The sequence below is a fragment of the Agelaius phoeniceus genome, chromosome 16 (assembly GCF_051311805.1).
Source record: "Agelaius phoeniceus isolate bAgePho1 chromosome 16, bAgePho1.hap1, whole genome shotgun sequence".
In the NCBI taxonomy this organism is placed as follows: Eukaryota; Metazoa; Chordata; class Aves; order Passeriformes; family Icteridae; genus Agelaius; species Agelaius phoeniceus.
Genome location: NC_135280.1, coordinates 54,129 through 71,786, shown reverse-complemented (window position 1 = coordinate 71,786; position 17,658 = coordinate 54,129). Strand labels below are relative to the sequence as shown.

The following is a 17,658-nucleotide window of genomic DNA, read 5'->3' as shown; positions in this document are numbered from 1 at the left end:
ATGTGATTCGTACTCGCCACTAAAAATGCGTCGTGTCCGTCCCCCCCCCCCACCCCCAAGGAAAGGAAAGGAAAGGAGACCAAACCAAACCAAACCAACAAAGCAATGGGAAACAAAACCCAGGTCATAAATCCCGTAAAGGTCAGTGAAACTAGCGCGGGATGGAGGCGAACTGAAGACCGCCTTCCGTGCCGCCTGCCGGCTCTCTGATAGGCCCCTCCACAGCAGCGGGAGCCCCTCAGAGCCGCGGCCCCTCCTCCAATCAGGCTCGGCCGGCACAGGGGGCGGGGCTCGGCCCGGCTCGAGTGCGGCCCGCCAGACCTGCGCGCGCCCGTCGACGGACCAGGCGTTCTTAAGTCGCAGGCGGCTCCCACGGCGCCAGAGGTAAAAATTGATTCAGCTTTCCGCCGGAGCTGGCGGGAGCGAGAGGCACGAGGAAGTTCTCGGCTTTGGGGTAGCCCCGCGTGGAGTTTTTCTGGTGCTTCATACTCAGGCATTGTTGGGGGCACCTCTGGGTCCTGTCTCGCGGGGATGCGTAACGCGTGACGATAGGATCACAGACGGATCGGGCCGAGGGACAGAATATTGCTTTCGCGCTCCGCGCCGAGGCGAGAGGGAGGGAAACTCCGGAGTGGAGACAAAGCAGCGGGAGCGGGAACATCCGGGTCACTCGCGCGGCCTCGATCCGGGACACGCGCGGCGGCGGCGGCTCTCGGTGAGGCCTGGCCGGGAGTGGGGCCGGGGTGGCCCCGGGGTCGGGGAGCGGAGCGGGGCTGGGCCGGGCCGGGCCGGGCTGGCGCCCCTCACCTGCGACGGGGCGGGACGGGACTGGCGGCCACGGGCTTGCGGGCCTGGTGGCTCCTGCCTTGTGGCTGGGCCGCCGGCGCAGCACTGTCCGCCTGAGGCTCTGAGCACCCCGCAGGTCTCGGTGGTGGCGGGCGGAGGTCGCCGAGCAGGGCGTGGAACCGCTTGGCCTGCGCGAGCCGGTCCCGCCCCGCCGAGTATATGCCCGGGAACGTCGGGCGGGCCCGCGGTGCCCCGTGCAGGCCTTGGGCGCTGCCCCGGCCCCTCGCGGGGCTGACGGGACCAGCGGCCCTCCGCGGTGGCGGGCGGTGCTCGGCCCTGTCCGGTTACTTGGCCGTCGAACACGGAGTCCATCGCCGTGCGGCATCTTCTGTTGTTTTACGTGCGACTCCGGTCGACGCTCGGCCTCTTATACCTTTCTTTTGCCGCAAGCAGAGGAGACTTTCTATCCTAGTCCAGAGTTAGTGTGCTTTGATTAAAGCTCAGACCGTGGCTTTCTCCACCCTTCTGAAAAATAAAGTTCGTATAGTTCAGGGCGAACTACTTCGATAATAATGTCTTTCTATGTTAGTATTTAACCTGCAAAGTAAAAATGTGAGGCTAGCAATCTTAACGTTTTGGGGTCTTTTTTCTTGCTGCTTGGAACCAATAAGTCGTACTGAAATTCTTGAACCTCAAAGAGCATATCGCTGATGTGTTTAGAGAGTTGTTTGTGGTACGGGATTCTTTGCAAGACGAGCATTTTGTATGTGAAAGTAGGTTGTTCCACCCCATCAGAACGTGTAAATGGGTAAGATATTCTGTAATGAGGCACAAAAGTTTGCGTCTATGATGAGCATAATGGTTTTATTCTGTCCTTTTTCTAATGTAGGCAGTAACAGCAGCAAAGGCAAGCTGCTGAGTAAATTTGGAAGTTTCTGTTAACTTTGAGTTGATGGCAGTAAAAGTGACATTACTACCTCTTAATGGCAGGGGGGAATTTGGGGGATTAAACTCAAAACGTGAAGACTGGTGGCTTCGACTTTTATGGTATGTGCAAAAATAGGATTGAATAGACTTCCTCTGGTGCAGAATTCTTTCTGGTAATGTAGTACATTAATAGATAGGGATATAGAGAATCCATATTGACAGTTTGTTAGCAGATTTTTTTTGAGGGGATGCTTAACTAATGGGATCTTAGTTTGTGAAATGAGATTTCAGTCTTCTTGTTTAATATTTTCTAATAGACTGGTGAGGTTCTAGATGCTTGTCTGTTCTCTTCGATGTAACTGAAGTCTGGAAACCAGATATGTGAAGCCTGTCGTCTCTCATATGCACTGAAATTTTTTCAGAGTTTAACTAAAACAAATGCCTCAAGATTTGGAAACCTATTTGTAGAGCATTAGAAAAATCTTTATTGTATTAGGGCACAGTATAGTGTGTAACAAAAGTAAGTAGGATGCATGGTCTGAAAACTCGGGATTTTTTTTTTCAATTACTTGAAAAGTTACTGATGTTCTGCAGAAGATCCACTGTTTATTTACCCGGTGAGAAACTGGCGTTTCCCTTGAGGTTGCAAATAATTGGTTGTTAGCCACAGGAAATGGAATAAATGTGTAATGCCAACCTTTTGGCAGAAAAGGTAGTTGAGTTTGGTGAACTATGTAAGAATATTTGGATGGTTTATAAGCAAATACGGTTTTCTCAGCCTATGATGGGAAGGTTAGTATTAGTACAGTGGACTACCAGGTACCAAAAGCACAGCTGAAATTCTGCTGTATATGCCGTTCATTTACATCTCTTAAAACATATTAAAACTTGCTCACAACCTACTAAAACTTGCTGCCTGTATAATTTGGTTAAGGAAGAGATTTTTTGTTGCCTTTGGTTTTTGGTGATTTTTTTTTTTTTCAGTTTTGCTGGTATTTTTTTTCAATGGCTCTGCATTTCCTGCTTGTGAACAGATTAAAATCTGAAGTCATGTGTACACATTCACTAAGTCCTGCAAGTCTTCTGCCATAATTAAGATAGAGGTGTAGGTGTTGGGAATACTAGAGGAAAACTGGACTGAATGTATGACTATTTTTTGTGTGTGCATGTCCACTGAGTGTGCATTGTCCCTTTCAAAAAGCTTTATCTGACATTAATTCGGTTGCTACTTTGAAAGTGAATTAGGGAATATGGCCGTCTAGGCAAAGCAGGCTTAAAAGGTTGAAGAACAGATTTAAAATACATAGTGTCCTAGGAACTGCATACATTGCTTAGTCTGGTGTTTTTAAAGATCTACAGTTCATATGCTTATAATAGTAGTAGACTGCATTACTTCTTATAAGTAATCAACATATTGAGTGAAATTCTGCATAATTCTTAACCAGCGTATAAGGGGTTGTTTTAATAGAGTTGAAACAGCACTTTCAGTCACTCTGTGAACTTGTTAAGTGGAAGCATTCTACTCTTCGGCTGTCAAAAAGGTTTACAAGGTATATGTGGATTTGAGAACAAATTGGCCTGACTTCTCCCATTGCCAATTATCATCTCTTATTTAAAATGTGTGAAAGTGCAGTTGTAAGAAGGATTAAAAACCTTCATTGGAATTTGAACATGTGGCTAGTGAAACCCTGAGTTTAGATACAGTTTGACAATGAAAAATAAACTCACTTTGAATACTGTTATGGTGAATGGAGTATCGTCCCCTGAATTTGAAAGCACCACTCGTGCAATCATCCTGTTTAGAACTGTTGTTCTGTGTCATGCAGTAGTGAATGACCTGTGCTCTGCATATTTTTTCTGTAGTTGTGGTCACCATGCTTGGCTACTACTAAGGCAGTGAAGGTGCAGAAATATTCTTCAGTTTATACTGGAATTTAAAATCTGTCTTGTGGAATGAGCTGCTGGCTCTTCCTTAGCTGAGCTCTGTGTTGCTGCCTGTTCCTGCTGTTGTCTAGAAATTTTATAGCCGCATCACTGCAAAACTGAGATGACTTTGTTAAATTCTATATCCCTGTGGCTTTTCTGGGGAATACTGACTTTCAGTGGGAATTTACCCAAAAAGTAGTATTTCTTATTCCCATTTGCCAGAAATAGGAGTAATGCAGATAATTGCCTACATAAGAAATTTGCCATGCCTCATGTGGTGTAGGAAGGAGATAAACAGAGTGTCAGTTGCACAAGTAGGAAGTCTGAGCACTTCTTCCATTACTAATAGTGCTTCTGTTGTCAAGCTACTGTCAAAGTTTATTCTAAGATGGGGTTCAAATATAAAGCAGTAAGGTAAGGATGGCATTTTGTAGGTCAAGTCCAGTTACTTAGAACTTGATGGCATGGGGAAACTTGATGATATTCCTGATGATAAATTCTGCTGGTTGTGCAGAAACATGTGTCTAGGTTATTGAAGTGAAAATGAGAGGTCAAAATTACTCTTGAGTGAGCAGGGCTTATAAACATAATGCATTGTTTATGCTATAAGTAAAAGTATATGCTAATAGCAATTACTTTTGTTGTAGAGGGACTCTGAATATGTCTGGCATAGCTCTTAGCAGACTTGCACAGGAGAGAAAAGCCTGGAGAAAAGATCATCCATTTGTAAGTATGAAAGCTACTAAATATCTGACTCTGCAATTGTTTCAGTGTTCTGGTGATGATTTTGTCATTACCCTGATAGGATTAGTAGTGCAAAAAGAAGTAACTTTGTGTAAAGATAAAATATGTCACAAAGTATTTTAAGTACATCTTGTAAAATCCTCACCATATGTCTTATTGCCTTGATTCAGGGATTTGTAGCAGTACCTACAAAAAATCCAGATGGCACGATGAATCTAATGAACTGGGAGTGTGCTATTCCAGGAAAGAAAGGGGTAAGACTTACTGTTCTCCTGATTTCTCATTTATGGTGAAAAGTAATGTAAGTTGCCTATGCATTACATTGACAATTGAGAATTTACCTTATGTATAGTTTAATAATGAAGTTTGTGTCCTGCTGCTACTTTAGAATAAAAAGTGCTGTGGGCTAGGAATATTGGACAAAGTATAGTGTAAGCCTGTTCAACTCTTGGCACTTAGCACCTGAAGAATACAAGTTTTCAGAGGAGTGTTTAAGAATCTTGTACTGAAACTGGAGGTTGTCTTCTGCTTCTTCTTGCTTCTTCTGAAATACTACTATTAATTATTTGGGGATTTTAATTCTTTCTTCCGGGTCTTCAGTGTGGGACTTTTTTGCCTTGCCTTTTCTACTGCCTTTTGCCAATTTGCCTAAATACCCTTGATGATCTTGTTTTGTAGATTCTCAGAAGAGTCTGTGTGTAGGCAAGACCTGCAGGGTCTGTGATGCTGCCCTAGTTGAATGCTGGACATAATATTGCTGTTAGAGTTACAACTTAGTTTTGGTAGTAATGCTCTGGGCTCAGCATTAGTTAGTTCTTAAAAAAGCACAAACAAATATTCTAACACAGTCTAAGGAAAAACTCATCCCCTTACTTCTGCCTGAACAAGATTATTCCTCATAACAGTTTATGTACCTTATGGAGATGTCGCTTTTAAGTACTTAGGTAAAATTTATATGCCGTACAAAATCTTCATGGCATTGCTTTGAAGTTTTGTAAACTGCAAAATGGAGCGAACAAGGCCTTAAAGCTTGCTTCATGTGTACCAGAAAATGTGTCACACCCGGAAAAGATCAGTTAGGCTGATGTGATTCCTGCTAATAAAAAAATTATATTTAACAAGAAGCAGCATGACTTATTCATCTCTATCAGACCAAGCAGTTGCTTTCTATTCCCTTTGTGTTTGGAGGCATCCTATACTGCAGCTGCTTTCCCTGAGATGAGTAGTTGAAAACACCAGAATGCTTTCTTGTCAGCCAGATTAAATATTGAAGTGGCGTTAGTCCCGGATGGGATACTCTGTTCACTTATCTGACAGCAAATCACTTGTTAACTACCTAGAATTTGACTCAAAAAACATCTGCAACTAGTCCCATAATGCAATATGGTCTCGATGATACTGCTGTCATACTGTTAGCCTTAGTAGGGCTTCTGAATGTCTGCTATCTTTCGCCCATAAGGTATGTCGCTGTATCAGAAAAATGATAAAAACTTTGCCAACTGTTCTGTTCTTCTGTGTAAATTATTAAAAGCTGTTTGTCTTCCTGTGTGACTGAAAGCAAACAAAAATTTTATTCATCAAAAAGCTCGTGTTTTCTAAAAAGGAACTCCTCTGAGAAGGTATGGAGAATGGATTTTTCTAGTTGTTGACAACTGGCTGCAGCAATTTAGAATGAGTTCTTTAAATACACTACAGCAAATAGAATAAAATTCATTCACTTCTGGAAGTGTGTTATCTTATTAATTCCTAGCATGTTTTTCTTCCTTTTCTAGCTTGAGACTTTGCGTAATGAATACCAATGACAATGAAGTGATTTCTCTCTTTTCATGTAGGTTTTTTGGATGTTTTGGTTTTCATTCAGCTAAAAATCACATAGTTCAGATAGGAAATAATAAAGAATTTCCTCCTAAGGTGGTCTTCAAGCATGTCTGTCTGTGAGGATAAGATTTGATCAGTTTTGCTTTTAAGATGTGAGACCATCTTTACTCCAGTTGTTTTAAAAAAATCAACCCAACATTTACTTTCATTGCAGTGTTTCCATAGCAAGGGGAAGTTACAGAGAAGTAGCAGAGAAATAAATTTTATAGCTATAAGAACCTTTTCTACATTTCTACACTTATTAGCAGAACTCAGTTTGTCAGAAGATGGGCTTTTTTCTTTATGTGTTTTGTATATTTGAGACAGTCTTTTTCTCTATTGCTAGATGTTTTTTTCTTGTTTGTATGACACTTTTGAATAGTGCGGTCTTATTTGGCTTGCTCTCTGTCATGGAAGCTGCTCCTATAAGTGTCCTTCCCCGTGCTGGGTAGGGATAAAGAGCCTCCTAAAATTTCTTGTAATACAGAAAGATGGAATCTGTGAGACTACATTCTACCAAACGCAGACAGGGTTAGTTTAGACTAGTGAATCTCATTAACTGTAGCAGTAATACAGTTCTGTCCACATTTTTAGTTCATTTATGGTTTTATTAACCACATTCTCATAAGGCATGAGAGAAGCCATTTACATTCCCATGCTTAAGGGATGTGTCCTTCTCCTATCTTCTCAGACTTTAGTGAGGGTACAACAGCCCCTTCCTCGTTGTACATGTATAGTGTAAAACTTCAGCAGTATCCTGTTCTTACGTAGTGTGAAAATTTTACTTTTATATGGAATTACTGGTGGTGACCCTGACTGTGTTGATGAGTTGGCATCACTTAGTAGCTGAAGAAAGAAACCCCTTCCTTTCCACTTCAGCTTCTTCTACAGGTAGAATAGCTTACCATAGTCTAGACAGTGTGCTTACAGTGCAGGACAGCTATTTTCTGCCATTTAGCAGAAGAATGTCTTGTGCTTTGCCTGAGAAGCTGTATTCATGGTAAGCTTTTTTCCACAATTTTGACTTTTCCTTTCTGTAACCAAAATTCTACATTAACTCTTGGTAGACACCATGGGAAGGAGGCTTATTTAAACTACGGATGCTTTTCAAGGATGACTACCCTTCTTCACCCCCAAAATGTAAGTAAAATTACCACAGGTAATTAAAAATCACAGGTTTATTAGAACAGTGTTGAATTAATCCATGAGGTTCTTACAAATGGTTATTACTTTCCTGCAGTTTTGTTTGATTTTGGTTTGGGTTTTTTTTTTTAAAGATACATTGCCTTTTCTTTTTCCCCACCCACCTGCATTTCATCACAGAAAGTTGTGATGAAATCAGCTAAGTGCTTGATATATCTGAATTGGGAGGGGAGGGAGATTGGTTCCCTCAAAGTGTGGCGAAAGCATCACTTGAAATGCTCACTACATTATCAGCTGTCCTTAGAAACTAATATGTAGGCAAGCTTAGACTAAATCCCTATGTTCTTACTGTTAAGTTGGTCTTCTAAGCTGAGAACTCAGAAGACAGGAACTTGGAAAAAAGGACCTCTATAACTTGAACCTTTTAATCAACTTGCTCTAAAATATGAATCTGTTCTTTTTCTGCTACCATGTATAACTTAGATCTTCAGATACCTAGTCTCCTTAAGTTTTTGAACTGAATTTTCCTTATATCATCTCAAACTTCACCTATTATAGAAACCTGAAAACATCTATTCCATTGCATGGTTTCTTGGTTCTTGAATTGGCTACCTAGTCTTGTAATTTAAACTTGGTTCCTTTTGTTCAGTGCATCTTGATTTCATATAGGAAAATATGAAACTGAAAAAAATGCTAAGAACTTAAGTCTTCTTCGTATGAAACTTTCATTATTTTAAAGTGAGGAGAGAAAAAATGAGTGAAGGGTAGTATCTTTCCGTTATGTAGTAGTATGTAAAGCTGAAAAGACAGAATTGTTTTTAAAAGGGTTTAAAGACCTTTTAAAAGGTCTTTATCACAAAGCTACTTTGAATTACTTTGTATGTTTCCATTCCTAAACCAAAAGATTACCAGTCAAAAAGACAATGTTGGATTGCCTGGATTGATATCACAGATGTGATGGAGTTTCTGTTTTAGGTGCGGGCTGAGCCAAGAAGAAAACTGGTATTAATAGCTCCAGAAATTGGTGGGGTTTTATTTGTGACTCTTTTGCCAGTGTTGGTTTGGGGATTTTTGGGTTTTGTTTTCCCCCAGCTGATCTAACCCAACTCTCTGATCTTCCTCTTAGCACTGTATGCAAGTAATTTCCTCTTCTTTATCAGGTAAATTTGAACCACCGTTATTCCACCCAAACGTGTATCCTTCAGGCACCGTGTGTCTCTCCATCTTAGAGGAGGATAAGGACTGGCGGCCAGCAATCACAATTAAACAGGTCATTAGTTGTACTTGGACGTATTCTTAATACTTCTGCTTTGCTTGCTTATCTGATGCAAGTATAAGATGTTCACTGTGTGTACCTAAATTGGTTTCTAAGGGTTTTTCACTGAATCTCTATTAGTAATACCCATAATATATGCCTGTTACTTCTATTCCTTTTTCCATAGATCTTGTTAGGCATACAAGAACTTCTAAATGAACCAAATATTCAAGACCCAGCTCAAGCAGAGGCTTACACAATTTACTGGTAAGTGTCTTTGCATATGAGCCTGAAAGTTGTCATGTTGCTTACAGGTGTCTGTTACTTGTAGTATAACATGCAAATGTTTTTACAAATGACATGGGGAATTTTCTTACCTTCATTACTGTATTCTGTGGAGATGTCTAGATTGTGCTAAACTTGAACAAAATGGTAGCTGCATGGCTGTTAGGCTAGTGGAGCTTTTAATAGCAAAGCAGCAGCAATAAGATGCGAAGGCTCCTTATATCAAGATTTTCATCCTGGTTCTAGACTAACACAGAGTCCGTTCCCTTAAAGGCCAAATAGTAACAATGTGGTGTAATGGTATCACGAGACCAGGAGGAGAGGAGACTGAATTAGGTGACAATTCACGTTTGTCAGTACAGGAGTAACTTACTTCTGCCCAGTGGTGCATACCTGTAAGAACTTGTGCCTGAAGGACAAAGGAGAACTGTGGTCACTGTAGGAAACATGGCATCTTGGGAAAACTACATTTTCCAGAACAGTAGGTTGAAAAGTACAGAATGCCTGTAGCTTTAGCAGAATGAAGTTTGCATTGATTAGGAAAGGAGATAATTTGTGAGCTAAAGAGACTTTTTGGGTTTCTTTGTTAGTTTGTTAGGGTTTTTTTTAGGCTTAGTCTTAAAAGTTTTTCCACCATTAAAAGTGAATATCTGTTCTATAATCTTTAGGGAAGCAAAACATTTAAAACAAATGCTTTTGGCACTGGTAGCTACTGAAATAATAACCAAGGTGGAATTGTGGAATTACAATTCTGGACAGAAGAGGCCTCCAGGAGAGTGCCAAGTTTGAAAAATAACATTTTATGTGACTGTACTTGCAAGCTATGTTAAATATGGGTTTTTTTACGGTCCTAGTGAAAAGGAAACATAGGAATGGATAGTGGGTTTTGCATTTAATTAATGGCTTCACTCAGTGTTATTTTTTTAAAGTGCTTACTGAAGGCTTGATGGAGTGCATATGGAAGACAGTTGCAGGAGCCAGGAATGATGAAGAAGGCCTCAATAATATACTTCTATACATGTATAGATAGTCTGTGTTTTATTCTTTTTAATCACCTCCCACGTGCATGTATATACAAAACCAGTCTTGGCTAGTCTTGTTTCTGTTTAAAGTGCTTCTAGGGGGAAAAAATACCTGTTTAGCTTAAAATATTACAAGATTTTTGTTACTTCAAGTATGTATAGTCTCCCACTTATGCTTTTCATGTCTCTTGGACATGCAGAGTATTTCAGATGGGTTACTATTATTCTCCAGTCTGAGAGTGTCTCTCGCTACTTAGTGAATATCTGGTAGAAGTTAAACAGAGCGGGATTTTGCACACATCTGTAATGTTGGCATAGTTGATAAATACTGCAGTAGATGCACCATTGTACATAGAGGTCTTTTAGTCAAGTTGTTAAAGAATAAACATTCAGAATAAGAATACATATTCTCAGGATTCCTTTGGTACTGTCGTTCAGTAACTTTAGCACTCCTAAGGTGCTAGCCTACTTCCTACTCTTTGCTGTAGGCATTCAGGGTCTCCTATGGAAGGCATTCTTCTGTGTGGATTCTGTGGGTGCCAGACTTAACAGCTAGGCTATGTTCTCATGTGGCAATGCAATATAACTTTGAGGAAAAAATGTTGAATAAATCTCTAAATGTAGAATGTGAATCTCTTCATGAGAAGAGACTGTCTTCAGTCTCTTTGCTAGCAATTGTTCATTGCATGTGACCACAATTGGTTTCATTTCTTCCCCCCAATCTGTCAGGTTCTGAGGATATAATATGCTGCCTTTTTTTCTTTCACTGCAGCAAGCCTTTGTAGCTGAAAGTAAGTTAAATTTACTGCAAAGCTGTTTGCAAAATCTAAGCGCTCTAAACTATCTCTGGCAGAAGAGTAATGGTTACAAATTTTTGTTTAGCTCAACTCACACTTCTGACGGCTAATACAGAATGGACAACTGAATGTAAATGAATGCTTTACTGTGGTACTTCTATCCTTCATTGGCACAAGAACAGAAGACAAAGAACTTACCCTTTTACATCTTGAGTCAGAGGCTTAGTGACTGGACATAGTTCCCTCATCAGTAGCAACTGTGCTACACATAGCTGTGTTGAACTAGCTTTTTTTCCCCAAGTGAAGATTAGGATAAACCTAAATCTGTGAGTCAGGGTCTGTAGAGATAAAGGCTGAAATGACCACACCATTGTCATTCTCCTGTTTCTTAGGAGTATTTCCATTCTCTCTCCAAAGCAGTAAAGATGATAATTTAAACCCATATGAAGTCCACCAGCTATTAGTGAATTGCTCTCCTCACTTTGTACTGTTAGGGTATGGAATTTGTTATTAATGACCTCAGGTCTTAATGTGAGCGGGGAGTAGAAAAATTTGGATGAACGAGGGAATGTTTGCACATGAGGTACAGCTGGTCTTGAGAAGAGCAGGTGCAAACCCGTTTGAACAGACTGGTACAGTACAAAGTCAGTGCAATCATTTGACAACAGGTGATGGAAGTAACTAGGTGAACAGTACCATACTTGTCCGGAAAAGTCTTTAATTTATTGTAGCGTTTGCCTTCAGCAATGATTTCTGTTTCTTTTTATTATGAAACTAACGCTGTAATACAGCCTCTGATTTTTCCAGCTATAATTACCCTTTCTCTTTTCAGCCAAAACAGAGTGGAATATGAAAAGAGGGTTCGAGCACAAGCCAAGAAGTTTGCACCATCATAAGCATTTGTCATGCAGCATCTTAAAAAGGAAGGGATTGGTTTGGCAAGAACTTGTTTACAAAACTTTTGCAAAATGTAATGTTGCTATGTACAATTAATATCCACATAAGGGGAGGGGGTTGTATGTGTGCCATTTTCCATATTCGCCAGTTGTATACAGTTCTAAATTTGCTGAATTGCCCCCAGTTTTTTCATACAGGGTCTCTTCCTTCAGTCTTTTGTATTTTTGATTGTTATGTAAAACTTGCTTTTATTTTAATATTGATGTCAGTATTTCAACTGCTGTAAAATTATAAACTTTTATACTTCTATAAATTCACTAGTATCTCTAGTTACTTTGCTATCTGATGCAGGCATGCTTTAAAATGTTAGAACTATATTTAGCCTCTAGCTGGCTGTATGAAAAAAAATCATGCCCTCCACCCCCTTCCCTCCCTGAATTTGTTTTTTCTATCTTTCAGAAACTAGGTTGTTATTGCTTAAGAGCCTCTGAGATCCAAAGTTAGCCAGCATCCTTATTCTGCATCACTTTCTTTGTGTTTATATGGCATTCTGTCTGTGTTGCTGTTTAGAGTAAATAAACTGTTTATATAAAGGGCTTTGTTTCATTTATCTTCATTAAAATTATTAAAAGACGGCCATTTAAACGGCTCTGAACACAATTCAGTGCAAGTTGCTTTCAAGGCCTATGATGCTGCGTTTGCCTTTGGTTTAGATGTTGGCTTCATTTGTTTTGCCAGTCCCTGACCTGGAACAGGTACGTGGCTCGTCCTTGGGCCATGTGTGGTAACAGCAGCAAGTCAATTCTGATCAGTTCCTCAAGCAGAGATTAGTTGCTTACTGTGCATACTGGTGTGACCATGTCAATATAAAAAACGTGAGCTTTGGACTGATATGAACAATAATAGAAGTTGTCCAAGGAATGCTGAGGATTTTCAAATGGTGCTTGTTTATTATTGCTGGAAATAATTTTGTGCCTCTTTCCATATATTAATGCATATAGCTTCTAGGGAAAGGATGTGCACTGTGCAATTAGAGTTTCCTTCTGTAAAGGAAATCTGTTTAAATTATGTATTTTCATGTATGTCAAGCTCATATGCCCTCTATTAAACTTTCCCTGCTTTTTTAATTCTATTTTAAAGTCAAATCATTCTGCAAAACCAAAAAAAGTGAAAAGCTTTGTTCCATCTGAGCTTAGCTTCCTCAGTGGTTCTATTAAAAAAAGGCTACAGCTCAGCACTTAAGTTAATCTAAGTTATACAGCTCTGTTTCCAGATCTGTTTTGCTTGTCTCCATTTGATTACTACAGCTTAATAATATAAAAGCATTCCCCCAAATTAGAATAGCTGACATGCTCACATGGTTCTCAGTCTTTTAAAAGTTATGTTGAAATGCTTTCTTGTCACTAAGAAATCCTTGCTAAAGCAGCACATGTAGGACAGATTTCATATGGGTGGGGAAGTTATTGAAAAAACCAAATCAAAGGGAATTGTCTCCTTATAGAATTAATTTACTTCTTGTGCTTCTTGTTTTTAAAAGGGAAATTGAGTATTTGTACCACCCAAACTGCTGCTGTTACTCCCAGCTCTAGCTCCAGTAGCGCTAGTATTTAATCCCTCTAGTAGTAGAGGGACAAGAGGAGAAAGTCCTGTGATGTGGAGAACTTTGAGTTGTGAAGGTGAGTCTACAAATTGTCCTTGGTATCTCCAATTCTACTGAAGGGTCACTAAAGTTTAGGTTTCAGTTGGGTGCCTGAAACTCCAAAGAGTATTCTATTTAAATATATAGAAAACAACTGCTAACAGCTCATTTTCACTATACAAAGTGGCAGGCGTTGGGAAAAGTGACCTGAGATACTAGTGCTGGTATGAGTCTATCACAAAGCTTTAAGGGCCAGACAATGTTTATTTCTGACTTGGTACAGTGCCACTTTAAGTGATGAAAATGGACAGAGATAGCACTGATGAACCTGTGATGTGAAATTTCACAGTACAGTTCTGAGTATGAAGTGCCAAAAACACTGTTGTTGCTTAGGACAGTATCAAAATAACTAAAATGAACAATTAAAGTTCCTGAAAAGACATACTGAAATGTTAAAGGAGTTCCAAGAAGCGTTTTTTTTTCCTTTCAGGCTTAGCTCAGTTTATTCTAAACAGATGAAGTAGTTGAAATACATATGGCAGATTCAAGCCTGCAAAAAGTCAAGAGACTCCCTATGTGGTAGGAACCATGAACAGGCCAATAGCTTAGTCATGTTCTCCTATTGAAATATAGACCAGAAGTTAAGAAAGTTTACCTACTATACTATTAGTTTAATAATAGAGTTTATTATAAACCACATTCCAGACACATCGATTAGAATGCTGGGTTATTTTTTAACTTGTAACTAAGCTTCAAACTCCTTACAAAATAATTTAATGTTCCATACTTACCTAAAAATTTAATAACCTAGAGCCTAAAAATACCTCATGCCTAAAAATACCTACAAACCTGCATAGAGACTGAGGTTTGCCAAGCATCAAGTTACAGGTGAACAAGACACACTCAAGTAGTCACAAAAAAATTTCTTTATACAAGATGTTGCAACTCTTTGGGATTGTTGGGGATTTTTATTTCTTCTGGATTGCTCTCATCAATGCTTTCGCTGCTTTCAGTGGCATCATCTGAATTGCTTACACTGTCCTCCTCAGAGTCTTCTTTCCTTGTTGCTAGACTGGAAACATTTTTCAAGATTATAAAAGCAAAATAACTTATAGTAAGTAAAACTATGATTTAAATTAAATTTCATTACCCTGAGGAATTGACTGGCCTGTTGGGATTAGAAAATTCTTTTTCTAGGTCAACATCAAATGGATCTGGAAAAAGAAGATGAAAAAAGCATTTTCTAATGGTCTTCCTTCATTTTCATAGATTAATGGCAGGGAGGGGAAGGAACAGAAAGGCTAGTTCAGATTTCTCATAAGTTTACCACAGTTGTTAGAGGAGAAACTGGGGGAGATGAGAAAATAACCCAAGTCCTGCCTGTCCAGTTTAGGCTTTTCACTCTATTCCCCCACCCCCAGCAAGGGGTCCTGTAGCTCTTGAGCTACTTATTGTATAAGTAGGTTTCTAAGGCTTTGGGTAAGAAAACACTGATTAAGTTCTAAAATGGCTGTCTAGTTAGCTGATGTCCACTGAGAAGTGAATTACAGCTGTCCAGATTTAGCTCTTGCTGAGTAAGGGTAGGGCTGGGCTTACTTTGGCTGAAGTAGCTGGGAAGAACTGTCAGAAAAGTCAAACAAGTCTTGTTTCTGCAGTTCCAGAAAATACACAGGATTGTAGGTGGAAGTGTATTTTAAGTGGCATAGCCATGTTGCCTCTTAAGAGCTGTCTTCAGTTTAGTCTACCTAGTTAGGCTTCCATCAGGAGGATGGTTTAATTCAGTATCATGGCAAAGAGATCAAAGTTTAGAGCAAGTGAAGGCTATTGACCATCTTCTTGCAGTATGAGCCCCTGGCCTATTTTAAGGGCTTAATCACCATGAAAGGAAAATGTTAATTAGGATAATCCCTTTTCATATGTTCTTGATTATTTGCCTTTCTTTGTGCTGTCTTGAATGATACCAAGCACTCAGGTGAATGCAGCCTGAAATACTGGGACTGCAATAAATTACTGGAAGACTTTGTGAATAAACTACTTGTACTTATTATAAATTATTTTAATTCTCTTTATAGATCTGATTTTAAACATCTTGATTGAGAACTATATGTCTATTAAGGGTCCTTCTTAGATTTATGTGTAACTAACTTGGTGTCTGACTGTATGCGTATATTTCTCTCATAGGTTACTTCTCAATTATTAGTCTTTCTACTCATACTCTGCTTTTAACATCTGTATAGAAAACAAGGAAGCATTGTATTTTTTTTTTTGCTCCTAAGTTTCCAATTTGGTTAGCTGAATAAGGGTAACTGCTTTATGGTTCAGCTGTGAATACTCTATGTATTAAATTGCTTTAGTCATTTTCACCCTATTTGATTTGAAAAAAATGGGCTAACAGGTACACTTAGCACAGTATAAAGATAGAACAACACATATCAGCAAAGCACTTATCTTCCACCTTGCTAATATTTTTATGGGATTTAAGGAAAATACTGTAAAGAAAACTAGTTAGAAAAAGAGCACATGTAGTGTTTCTCTGTTTGTCTCTTACCTATTTCTTCGTCTTTTTTTTCTTGGACACAAGCTAAGAAGTCCTTCTCAATGATTAGCATGTCGTCCTGGCAATGACAGGCTGCATATTTTTCCAAGAGATTTTTGTTCAGGTCAAGAAATGCCTTACCCCATTTAAATTTCCTTAGAAGAATGGTGGCTAGATCTGGGAATCCTAAAACAGAAAATAATTTATTAGTTTTCTTCTTTACTGTGAGATTTCACTTGGCTTACATGTTTCTAGTTAAGTATGTGCATTCATGTCAATACAATAGAAAGCTGTTTGCCAGTGTTTCTTTCAGTGTTCGGGGAGTAAAACTTATGGGAAGACTACAAATATTTTCAAATTGCAGTTTAACTTCAAACATGGAACTGAATCCAAGAGCAGATCATAGCCTTCTGGCAAGTGCTACATAAAACTATTTTGTACAGGTAATGAATGATTCAAGCTCTATCTCCCACAGCCCTTCAGTACAAGATCAATTGTACATACAGTATTTTCAGAAGATAAGATTTGTCTGCAGTATGGTAGAGCATTTCTTTTATCAAAGTTCTGTGATGACTCTGAAAAACATCACAAGAGGGGCCAATTTATTTTGTTCTTACCCAGACCTAGCCCTATTAACAGCCAGCTGCTACCTCTCATTAAGGCTACCTTGCCTAAGCATTTGTGTTGTCTTCTTTTTTTTTAACAGCTTTTCTAACGTTACGCGCCATCCAGACAAAATGAGGATTATCAGTTTGTGTCCCATTTAGTAGCTGACATGAATACCGCACGGGTACCTCAGTGCAACTGGTAACACGCACCTGGAGGAAAGCTAGATAATCTGATCCCAAAGTCAAGAAAGTGATGACCTGTATGACAACATTACAGTTTGTTTTGTTGCAGACCATCTCTTCTGTTTTATTAAGGATGTAGCAATTGCTAGCACCATACTTCCCATCAGACAATTGAGCCTACCAACAATGCAAAACGCTGCAGCAAAAGCTTCCACACAGGACAGCTTGCATGGCCGACCGTAGTTTACAGGATTTGCAGCCACCAAGTAAGGCAGCAACCGTGGATGACTCCCCCTCATTCTCTTAAAGGGAGTTTCTTCTAATTTGGCCCATGAGCAATCTATGACTGCAATTCCACTCTGAGCAATGACATGCCTGAAAAAAAGAAATGTCACTGTATTTGAAAAATTGTTACCATTATACTGATGAAGTGAGAATCCAATTGCTGCTTTATATTGGCAACAAACTTGCATACATCCCCTGGTTTTGTTAATCAAAATCCATATGCTCTACAATAACCTCTAACAGAGACTCAATGAGAAAGAATAGTAGCATGGTTTTCCTCCAAACATACAAATGGCAATTAAAGGTTTACTCATGTGTTTCAAAATGAAATGTGAGTAATTCTAGGTTTAAAAATGTGACAGAAGTGTGATTACTAGTAATGTTCACACCTTCAACTACACCGAAGTTCTGATTTATGTTCTCTGCTAGCTTCTCTCTGCATCTAGAGACAAATCTTTTCTCTGATAAGTGTATCTTTATTAAAGTTCTACAGGCACATTTGAAGAAAATTCTCATTTTCTGCAAAAAGTTTTCGGGTTAACACATTGTGTTGTCTACCGAAGAACTTAAATATAGCATGATACAAGACACAGCAGCTACACGGCCGTGCTCTGAAGAAATTAACCTACAGGACGTGCACTTGGATTTTTCATTGGGAGCTACAGATGCTTTTCTCATCTGATAGTAGCTGTGTAAAAATATTAAGCTGATTTAATAAAACGACTCTGTTTCTCATGTTCATGCATCAGTGTAACGTAATAAGAACGT

At 39.3% G+C, this 17,658-nt stretch overlaps 2 protein-coding genes across 4 annotated transcripts; one reads left to right on the top strand and one right to left on the bottom strand.

Moving 5' to 3' along the window:
* Positions 1–272: 272 nt before the first annotated feature.
* Positions 273–12,232, top strand: UBE2I (ubiquitin conjugating enzyme E2 I). Of its 2 annotated transcripts, none has more exons than XM_054643716.2 (7): positions 273–384; positions 4,287–4,365; positions 4,554–4,637; positions 7,308–7,380; positions 8,544–8,653; positions 8,826–8,905; positions 11,575–12,232. In XM_054643716.2, exons 2-7 carry the CDS (start codon positions 4,300–4,302, stop codon positions 11,636–11,638), a joined length of 477 nt encoding a protein of 158 aa, XP_054499691.1. In that variant the 5' UTR covers positions 273–384; positions 4,287–4,299; the 3' UTR covers positions 11,639–12,232. The 2 variants fall into 2 exon arrangements, with proteins under 2 accessions (XP_054499691.1, XP_054499690.1); XM_054643715.2 differs by lacking the exon at positions 273–384 and adding an exon at positions 582–715.
* A 1,290-nt stretch (positions 12,233–13,522) lies between these two features.
* TSR3 (TSR3 ribosome maturation factor) lies at positions 13,523–17,531 on the bottom strand. Of its 2 annotated transcripts, none has more exons than XM_077186828.1 (4): positions 16,633–17,531; positions 15,827–16,000; positions 14,429–14,492; positions 13,523–14,350 (listed from the first exon to the last, which is right to left on the bottom strand). In XM_077186828.1, the coding sequence occupies exons 2-4, from the start codon at positions 15,885–15,887 to the stop codon at positions 14,206–14,208; spliced, it is 270 nt and encodes an 89-aa protein (XP_077042943.1). In that variant the 5' UTR covers positions 15,888–16,000; positions 16,633–17,531; the 3' UTR covers positions 13,523–14,205. The 2 variants fall into 2 exon arrangements, with proteins under 2 accessions (XP_077042943.1, XP_054499689.1); XM_054643714.2 differs by having other exon boundaries at positions 16,787–17,078.
* Positions 17,532–17,658: the final 127 nt, after the last annotated feature.